Genomic DNA, 11,160 nt, shown 5'->3' on the forward strand with positions numbered 1-11,160 from the left:
AATATCACTTGTTTCCAGCAGTGGGAGGAAACACAGAGAAAACCATAAATCATAAACAAGCATGGGAGAGCAATAGGCCCACAAACACTTGTGTATAGGCGCGTTAAAAATGCCATATCATATCATATAACAAGCCAGCCTTAGCCAGCCTTCGGGAACCATGATGAATAAGGCAGCAGCCATGACATGTCTGCCTGATTTCAGGATGACAGCCACTCCTTATAAAGTCTCAACCCGTGGCGTCAATTGCCAGCAACAAGGAATACAGAAAGCAAGGGCCAAGCATGGGGTGACTAGTACATATAACAACCATCCAATCTACAGTCAAGGCACATAACAAAGCCAATGTGTCTCTACTCAAGCTCTTATTGTCCCATATGCTGGCAGAACTCGGGTATAAAAGGGTCAGGGATGGGACCAGTTTGAGGGAGCTCACAGAAGGGCCAGCACAAAGGAGCTGTGTGAAAAAAGCAAAAGAGAGAAGATGAAGAATGGAAAGGATGGCAGTGGAAGAGGGCAAAACCAAGGGAGCTGAAAGGAGGAAAGAGAAGAAAAATTACAGTTTTGAGGAGGAAAAGACCACGAGACAGGAGGATGGCGAGAGGAACAGGAAAAGAGATAAAGAATAATAGAGAGGTGAGAGCTTGTTAGGTAGATTTTCATATTTTATACCAAATCTCCTTCACCTGTGAGACCCCCAGCACTTTTTGCTGGACTTATGAATTGTGGGTCTATGTTCCTGAGCGAGTGAGAATCTTTTTCTACACTCAAGCTTTCTTTTCCCTTGCCAAAGGAGTCATTTTTCGACTCTCCATTCTTTATTTTTGGAGTGATGCGTTCCTCCAACTTTTGCCTCATCTGCAAATTACTATTGCAGGACACCGCACCTTCCGGTGCAGTGTTGCTGGGAGCCTCTTGGTCTTCCCTTATTATTTTATCTTTCCTTGAGAGAACACATGTTCCCGAGAGTAGGGGGATACCTTTTATCCTGCCTACAATTCCCATTGTGAGATCAGCACACCCCATCTTCAGTGGAGTGCTGAGGGGTTACATAGTATCCCCTTTCTCACTAATCCTACAGCATTTCTGTTACAGTAACAAGCTTTCCTGAATGACTGGTGACAGTGGATGTTTTTCTAGTGTGTCTTTTTAAACTTACATTGCAGGCTGTTTCCACAGCTGCAGTAAGAGACACATGGGATACTATCTTTACTATCTTTCCAAAATGGTCCCTATCTTCTTTTTTTGCCATTTCTCATTTATGTGTCCTTTCTCGGTCCTTCTACCATTCTGGGAGAGAGGAGTAGGGCTTTGTTTGACTTTTGTCTTCTGTGGGCTGCCTGGAGAAGCCTGCAGAGGCTTCAGTGTTTATGTGAGGACAGGAAGCAGGGGGAGGATCCCGAAACTCTGCTGGTCTTTGTCTTCTGGTGCCTGCCTGGAACCAGCTCCAACTGGGAAGCTCACTGTCCTAAAAGGACAGCCACCCCCCAACTTTGAATGTGGCATGAATGCTGATTGGCTGGGTTCCTGTATAAGAGGCTGGATTACTGGTGCACAGAGGATAGCCGACCACTGGAACAAGATCCGTAGAGGAAGAAGAGGAGGAGATGCCGGCAGCCAATTCCAAGCGACCGCCAGAGCCTGCTGAAAAATTGCTGATGTGCTGACCCTTTCTTCCATGTGACAGAGGAGCTCCAAAGAGGATGAGTCCTTCCTTTGGGCTGGTGGGACCAATCTGCCTTGAGACGACCAGCAATCCGAGCCATCACATGATGAGCTGCGACCTTCCTGGGCTGCAAACCGACAATACCCTGGAGCTCAGACCCAAGTGCAGTGCAACGTCTCCAGAAGATCGAATCCCCATGAAATTTTGGTGAGCTCCTGCTGGACCTACAGAGACAAGATTACACTTCTTGAAGTCTTCTGAACCGGCTGGACTGAGAGAGCATCCTGAATCAAACCAGCGATAACCGTTCTTCATCCGGTGTCCTGGAAAAGGCGCCAAATCAACAGAACCGTGAGAAGCCCTTAAGAATCCTTGGCTGTGAGAATTTCCTCTCGACTGCTACAGAGAAATCCCTTCCAGTGACCTTTCTTCAGTCTCCAGACCAAGAATTGGGTGTCCGGGTCCTGCAGCTGCTGTGTCGTGAAGACGTCTGTCTTCTTCATCTTCTGCACTGCTGAGGTACTGTATAGCTTGGGGGAGAACTTACCTTGGGCTGAGTTGCCTCTCCTATGCTGCTGGGGAAGTGTGGGAGTTTGAACTACTGTGTTTGCCCAGGCCAAAGGCTGTTGAGCCTTCAGGGATCGATCCCATACCGACCTCTCTGAACCCTTTTACCGACTACAAAGAATTGTACTTGCTTGTTACAAAAGATATCCTTTCGAACTCTGACTTTTCTACAGTTTTGTCTGCTCTTGTTCAGTCTTCAGTTGACCACGGGAACACCAGTAGCCCCTTCTGCCTCTGAGAAATCCTCATGACTAGTTAGGGAAGGACTGCTAAAGCAATAGGCTACTGTGAAAAAAATGATAACAAGTGTACTTACCTGCTTATGTTGGTTCTGTTCTGCATTATTCCTGAAACAGAATATGTACTAAGTTTACTATACAGTGATTTTTACTTACCTTTATTTGTCTGATGCTATTCTAAAAGAAAGGTACTCACCTGTGATGTTGGTCTTCTAACTGCATTTTATTCCTGAAACGGAATATGTTACTTAAACAACTTTATTTGTTCAACCATAAAAGCATGTAGTGAAAAACAAACATTACATTCATAATACACTGACAATATACAATTTAGATTTGGGCTGAAAATTGAGGTATTATATGGACAGACATTTAAAAAATGATCATATGGATAATATTATAAAAATCAGTTGATACAATAAAATAAAAATAAACAACATGGAAATCTTAATATTGGCTTAAAAATCTCATAGCCATCAAAGATAAGCGGATCTTTGACTCTTTCAAGATTGATTTTAGGTCAATTTTCCTTAGGTGGAAGGTCCTGCCACAGAACAGCAAAAAGTGCATGACAGTCTCACTGCTCACCTTACAGAGCGGACACAGACTCAAATTAGTAATGTGTGAATTTCAGGTAAAGGAGGCCACCAGAAGAATGCCCAATCTAAAAAGCAATTACAACGCCTTTTCATAAACTGGAGTAATCTCATACAAATCTATTTTAGAGCTCGGGTGGATCCTCTATTCAAGATAATCCAGACATAGCTTCAGAGATGAGGTGTCAACCCAAAGGGATTCATTACTTCTTAATTTAACCATTCTTTTAAAATTCTGTATCAAAGCGTGGTTCATAACATTGGGGTTTACCCACAAATCGGGCATATCTACGTCTTGGAAAGAAGATTTGACATGTGCTGACCATTTCAAGCTTCTGCCACCCTCTATTGCTAAAAGTTGCAACGTTGCGTCCTAGTACCTTTCGAGGGCCTGTTCTTCCATAATCTTGCCCAGAAAATAATTGGTCTAGCACAAAATCCGAGCAGCAACTGGGGTGCAACCCAGCTCTAAGAAGACCAGAGCAGTCAGAGCACTAGAGGGAAGCATCAATAGTGTTTTCAAAAATGTGTGCTCAAGTAAACTGAGTTTAGAAATGTTGGCTTTGCCCCATAGTTCAGACCCATACAAAGCAGCGGGTAATGTTTGTTTTTGGAATAGGTCCAAAGCTGGAGAGAGTGCACCTCTTCCATGTTTCATATAAAACAACCAAATTGCTCCACTAACTTTCTTGAAAATGGTTGTGGACTTATGAATCTGAGCTGCCCAACTACCAGTTTTGTGGAATCTCAATCACAGTTAATCAAAACATTCGACCTGCTCGAGCTCCAAACCCTCTACTTCAACCTTAATTAATCTACATTTCGAGGGTTGGGGCCTGGACACCATGATCTTAGATTTTCAAATGCAACTCACCACATTTATTTAAAAAAGTAGAAAGGCACTTCCTTAAACCTTGGGGCGTTGTGGATATAAGGACGGCGCTGTCTGCATAAAACAGGGCTGGGTACTTGTCAAGTCCAATCTTTGGGCAATCTTGAGGTTCCTCTAGTAGTGCATCAATGATTTCTTGTATATACAGACTAAAAAGGAGGGGGGCCAAGACACAACCCTGCCTGACCCCCTTATCGACATCAAAGGGTTGGGTCAGTACACCCTACAACCCATAGCGTACACTGGCCGTATTGGCCGTGTTTCGCTGACGAATTATATGAATCAGAGCACTAGGAGCGTTCCGTGAAGCGAGTATCTGCCATAAGGTATCTCTACATACTGAATCAAATGCAGTCCTTAGGTCCACAAAGGCCACCTATAGACACATTTTGTTTAAAACTAGATATTTTTGAATTAATATAAACAACATAAAACACTGATCCATCGTGCCTCTATCTTCTCTAAAACGAGCCTGCAGGCCATGTGTTATGCATAGATTATTTGCCCAATCCTGAAGGTGTTTTAAAACAACTTTCCCAAACAGTTTTTGATACTGTCTAGGAGAGAGATCGGGCGGTAGTATTCCTGGATTTTCCCTCCTACCTTTCTTATAAATTGGTAGGATCACAGCCTGTCCCCATGAGGCCGGTATTTCGCCCCGGCACAAGATTGCATTAAATACTTTACATAAAATTGGGGCCCAAATAACCACCTCATTTTTTAACAGGTCAATGGGGATCAGGTCAGGGCCGGCTGCTTTGCCACCTTTAAGGGAGTTGAGGGCTACCACCACCTCCTCAATAGACACTAAAAGAGCAACATCAACAGGGGAAAGAGTGAGTGGGAAGGCTAGTGATGTGCACTGGTCATTGATCCGGTACAAAATAGAAGAGTGGATCCACCAGCAATCTTCATTAGTATGGCAGAGCAATACCTGGCCGCCGTTCAAGTCCCTTGCCGAGACCAGTTTCCAGAACAGCGTGTCATTCCCAGATTGAAGAGCATTCTGGAGAACATTCCACTTCCCCTCCGTAAACTGTCTTTTTTTGGTAATTATCAAGTGTTTATATTTTAGACGGGACTCACAACGTTTCGCTCTATCCACCCCCAGAGGAGATTGTATACATTTAACGATGTCAAGTTTGGGCAAACAGCACTCGCAATCATATCAACTAGGTTTACTTAGGAGTAAATTGTATATTGTCAGTTTATTATGAGTGTAATAAGTGTACTTCTAAAGTGTGCTTACTTTCCTTGAACTGCATACTGCCATTCTATAAGTCTTTTACACTGTGGTTAACTTACCCAAAGTATTGCATTGGTTCTCCATTTGTGTTTGCTTACTGTTATAATACTTACCTTTATGAAGAATGCTCTTCACCTGTGTATATATAGAATAAAACAATATGTTTACATATGCCAGAGTGTGTGTTTCTTTGGACCATATGTATACTGAAGGTCATTGTACCTTCCTACAGCCTTTTTCCATCTCCTTCGTTCAGCCTGACTGCTCAACCATCGCTACTTACCTTTTGGGTAGTGCAGGTCTGTACTGTTCTAGATTTCTGTATTGGCAGAAAGAAGTGAATCTGCCTGAGTCCTGTGGACTTCGAAAAACTCCCTAACACAGCTAAAAACCATAGGTCAATGGAGGAGTGCACAGAAAGGAGATTAATGTTATATAGAATAGTGTGGAGGGAGAGAGAGGCGCTGACATCGAGATTAAACAAAGGGGCCCAGAGACTGATAGGCTGCCAGGTTACCATAAAAGTGCATGGGAAGAAAGAGTGCAAGAAATATTATACAAATGGGGAATGATGTAAGTAGTGTTTGCCATACTGGAAGATCTCATTTTCAAAAACAAAATCAATATCCGGCTTCAAGAAACAGAACTAATTGCATAGAAAGGCAATCCCAAAATAGTAAACCATTGTCAGTATATATAAGCGATTTGACCCACTGCTAACATTGTGCTCCCGTGTCCCATAACGCACCCATGCACAATGAACTTCCTTTCTCACCCAATCCCATTTGCTACTGTGCCCAGTTAGCTTTCTCAACAGTGTCACATGTTTATCGCCTTGTACCAACTCTGTGAGGATCAATGGGAAGGACTATTAATGAAAATACCTCTCATTAATGCAATAGTTGTACAGGCAGTCACATTGGACACAACCTTATTCTGCTCCGAAAAATAAAGCACTGTTGATCATCAAAGCCCACTCTCCCTTTGGCCATTATTATTCTTGAAGTGCCCGCCGCTTTTGTCTGTGTTGGTTCTCCATTTGCTCACTGTATGATCCCCTTTCTATCTGCCTTTCCATTTCAGACAGATCAGTGGGTGGAAATCATGCAGCGACTGTGCCTGAGCGAGGACCTGGAGGTGCAGCATCGCGGAGTGGTGATCGCTTACAACCTGATGAACGCTGACAAGGAGCTGGCCAAGAAGCTGGTGGAATCTGAAATGCTGGAAATTTTGACGGTCATCGGCAAGCAGGAAGACAACCCCAAGAAGCAGCACATCATCAACGTAGCCCGGGAGGCCCTGATCAAGTGCATGGATTACGGGCTCATAAAACCAGTCTCCTAAATCAAGAGTAAAAGCGGATCACTCAAAGAAACCCAAAAGGAAATCATTGAATTTAGGACCATTCCTTGGCCCCTGCAGAGCTCCTCTGAACTCTGATGGAGAACACCTTGTTTTTATATGTACTCTAAACAAACTGTGAACGTGTGGGACATTCTAAGTCTGTTACATGGGTAGTGGGCGAGTGTGCCATTGCTGAGTGAATACAGGGACTTTTCAACCATAACACTGCAAAGTGAACCATCTCAAGGCAATGCTTCCTCTCTCAAGATGAGGGGATTCAGTTTCTTTCCATGGGGCAGTTGGAACACAGCATGGATGTCGGTGAGCGTGTTTCATAGCTTAGTGCATAACATGTGAACTCACCCCTACCTTTCGCGCTACTAGCTGTAATTGTTATCTAAACCTCTCATGGCCCATTCAAACAATTGTAACTCCTGTGTCTCCATTGCTTCCCTTGACTGTGAACAGGGTTTCTATGTCCTCTCATGATGCTAAAGGCAAATTTAAAATGCACAGTATCCCAGAGAAAATGAATGACCAGTCAGAACATTAGTGAGCTCAGGTGAGTGGAGAAATGTACACTAAGCACATGTCCACATTCACCATATACACCTTAAAGTGTATGTTTTATTTATACATTTTTGTTTATGTTCTAGAGCATATATCAGATACATACAGGTGTACTGATCACAGGACTTGGCAGTAGGGTAAAGAGAAGGAGAAAGGATTGAACGAGACAAATACTGCAAACAGCGGTGAGCAATTGTCCTCCATCATGTCACCTGCCCTACCTAGCTCGCTGCAATGCCCCTAGTCCAACTTGTCAATCTATGTTTCTTTGGAAGAACTTCTCTTCAGGCCTGAACACACCCACAAAAGCCCTGTACATCTCAACAAACTTTATTGAGTTTTAATATACCAAGGATACTGGTTTACATATCATGTTGTCAGCTTAAGTGTTTCATTTCCAGACACGTACCAATATAGGTTATTATGTGAAAGCTCCATCCGGCAACTTAGAATGAAAAGCCAAAGCCTGGAAGATCCACGTGAAACCAGAAGTGTCAATGCTAGTTGATGCTCTTGCAAATTTCTTAGAGCATCCACTAAAGATAATGACAAATCCAGGACTCCACTCCATTAGAACAGAACTGCCTCCAATAAGCCTCTAGGTATACCTCTGGTGGGAAGAAGAGTAGAAGCTCTTTGCTGGCTGTGACAGCAAAATCCAGCTTCAGTCTCAAGTCGAGGATGCGTTTAGCCTTGGCCAATCCCTGCACCTACTTTCAAGAGTTGACATGAAACTTGGACATTTATTGAAGCTCTACGCAGCACGATGCCTCTGTATCCGGTCTACGTATCACAGACTTATCAAACTATTTTCTACAATTCCAGTGAAACTATCAAAGTAAAAATGATGGAAAACGAATACAAATAGTGCACAATGAACTGTTAACAAAGTAAGTGTGTTTGACATTAAATATAGTGCCATGCAGAGAACAATATTTATTTCTAAATTTTACCTTTTTTGAATTTTATGAGAAGTTGATGTACATCAAATGTCCAAATGTAATACAAATGTATTATACGTTTCGGTTTAAGTTGTTTTTATTTATTGTAAAACATGCACACCCATACAAGGTGTCATAATAATATTTTACAAAACATACAAAAGACAAATATGCAGTTTTTTAAATCATGTTTGATCACACAGACAAAACACAACAGATTGCCATATGCCCTTATATTGATATCAGTGATACCACATGAATGTGCTGTCATTTTATCACTTCATAGCATTATTCCATTTCCAAACCCCTAGCAAATGAGAGAAATATGTTTTAGGCACAGATAAATGAAGGGGCACAGTGACATTACAGGCTCTGAACGCTGTATCCTGTTTGCATCGTCATAGCTTTGCAGTAATCTGAAATGTACTTTTGATGTTTTTATCAACTTTTATTAGATTATAACCTCGTACAAGCCTTAACAATGAATAGTGGGGGCATAACAAATTAAACATGCATAGAAATGTCCTACAAAACTAGACTAATAAAAAAACACTAAAGAAATCTGAAGAAAACAGAAAATGAAGGCAACCTATCTTCTGCAGAGGATGCAAGGGGTTATGCAGCATATATGTCCGAGACCACCTACCCCATGGTAAATCTGCAGATTCTGGGAGGTAAAGGGGAGGATTTACCTCCAGCAACAAGCTAGAGTTGAATCCACCACGTTTCCTCCAGAAATTGGCAGATTTACCGTGCAGTAATTCCACTGGCAGTAAATCCACCAATATGGCAGTAACGGAATTCGTCTGTTCATGTTACAGAGTCCGAGTGCCATTGGACTCTTTCATTCCAGAAGCTCCACATACAAGCAAGAATATTTTGAAAATAGGAAGGACATTATTTGTTTTAGAGAATTATAGAACCAAGTTGTGCCCACCTTTCTCCATTTTTTCCTATAGTTTTTTCTAGACACAAAGGAGGTGGAGGCACACATACGAATAATTTGAAGAACATTAATAATAAACTAACAGTAACACTAATAATAAGGATACGGCAAGGATTTGTCGTTTTCTGACATTGAAGCGCTCACAAGCAACAAAGCAGAAGTTCTAGGATTTTCTGCTGAGGCGGCGAACAAGATTTTAGGTTTAATTACGGATTCTTCTTTTAGTATAAGCTCCACTGCTGGACAAGACCCAGCCAGAAAAATTCAACAATTGGAATACCTAATCAAGAAAGAAATCAATCGCAAACTACATGCCATAACCTTGGGCAGATACCACAAAAATCAAAGGATACCACGTGGGCTGCGAATACAGTTACGCCCAACGCTCTGCAAGGAAAGCAAAGACTTTGTGAGGAAATGGGAAGATATCCTAAATAACTGCTCCCTAGACCTGATATTACTTACCATACAAGAACTGGCCAACAATTTAACCACATTACACACGGAAATAGAAGAAATAGAGAAAGAATTCGTGAATACATTGAATCAGGAAGAAGTGCAAACCATTCTCGAGGACATAAACAACAAACTGGCAGAGTATAAATTGGAATGGGAAAATAAAAAAGTAAGGAAATTCCGCAGGGATACATACGATTATTTGAATGGTGAGGTATACACCTGGATGAAAAAGTATGGGCCTCCAGTAGGAAAACCTAAACCTAAACCCAGATCCGACAACACCAGTGAAACATCAAGCTCTGGATCAGAGAACAACCCGGCTCAGACGGAAGGAGAGGAAGATCACGAAGCCAGAAGCACAAGCCCCAGAGAGAGACCAAAAGCCTCCACGAGTGAAGCTTCCACTTTTTTAGAGAGAGGCCGGAAAGAAAAAAAAGAACAAGGACGGGGAAGAGGAAAACCAAGAGAAGGACCAGAAACAAGACAGAAACAGAGGAAAGTTTAGTGTTGAATTTATCCTCAAGAACACTAACGGATCAAGAAATAAAGACATTACATAAAGGGCTCAGTTTTGTACCCAAATACAATAGTTCTTTATTTAATACACGGGTAGAACTTTTCAAACTCGTGAGTAAAATGAAGCTGAAGGTGTTCTTTAAAGAATTGGAGGAGACACAGAGGGGAGAAGTAGATGAAGAGGAATTGAAAGAATTCAGAGGGAAGAGTGGTTTCATCCCACTGATCAGTGTACCGTCCATTGATATTTTCCAAAAGCAGACAATGAAAGATCTGGAGAAAATCAACTTCAAATCCAGAGGGAGTGGGAACATGAAACCACATGAATGGGAGCTCATCAAGAAACTATACAGCGATACAGAATTGACTATAAGAAGTGTAGACAAAGGGGGAGCATTAGCTCTCCTAGACACAGCAGATTACTACACCGAATGCATGAGACAGCTGAATGATCCCAACATATATGCATGACTGGATAGAGACCCCACGGTTGAAATAAAGCAGAGTTTGGAAGAGCTATTGACTAAAGCAGAGGAACTCAGTTGGATCAATCATCACACTAGAACATTTCTAACCAACAGCTTTCCAAAAATTCCCCATTTCTACACACTACCTAAAGTTCATAAAGGACTCACAAACCCACCGGGTAGACCCATAGTCGCAGGTGTAACAGCATCTTGCAACCTTTAGGGATCTACATTGACCATTTTTTACACCCTTTGATACAAAAAACAAGCACGTATGTAAAGGATACCACACACTTTTTGAAATACTGGAGCAAATCAGAATATACAGAAAATGACATTTTGTTTACAATAGATGTGAAAAGCCTTTACACGTTGATCCCACATGATCAGGGAAGAGCTGCAGTAGCATGGCTGTTACTCCAAGAAGGGGACATTCCAGCTCAAAAGGAATTCATCATGGCTCTACTTGAATTCATCAGTGAGAATTTGTACTTTCAGTACAAGGATACATTTTTTCTGCAGACAGCTGGAACATCCATGGGGGCCACAATGGCACCAGCCTACGCCAACGCATTTATGAACAAATTCGAGGTGGATCATATTTTGAAGTACGTAGGTTGGAAAAGCAAGATTGGACTATGGATTCGTTACATTGACGACATTTTGGGGATTTGGCAGGGTACTAAAGATGAAGTAGAGGAATTAAGCAAG

At 42.0% G+C, this 11,160-nt stretch overlaps 1 protein-coding gene across 1 annotated transcript in view; it reads left to right on the forward strand.

Moving 5' to 3' along the window:
• The window catches only part of UNC45B (unc-45 myosin chaperone B), a 157,364-nt gene extending 149,213 nt beyond the window's left edge, over nucleotides 1-8,151 (forward strand). Inside the window, exon 20 of the mRNA XM_069614899.1 lies at nucleotides 6,290-8,151. Within this exon, the coding sequence (XP_069471000.1) occupies nucleotides 6,290-6,550 (261 nt within the window). The 3' untranslated portion in view covers nucleotides 6,551-8,151. The remainder of the gene's footprint in view (nucleotides 1-6,289) is intronic.
• The last annotated feature ends 3,009 nt before the right edge of the window (nucleotides 8,152-11,160 follow it).

This window comes from Ambystoma mexicanum, chromosome 9, assembly GCF_040938575.1.
Source record: "Ambystoma mexicanum isolate Mex_15411 chromosome 9, UKY_AmexF1_1, whole genome shotgun sequence".
Classification (NCBI taxonomy): domain Eukaryota; kingdom Metazoa; phylum Chordata; class Amphibia; order Caudata; family Ambystomatidae; genus Ambystoma; species Ambystoma mexicanum.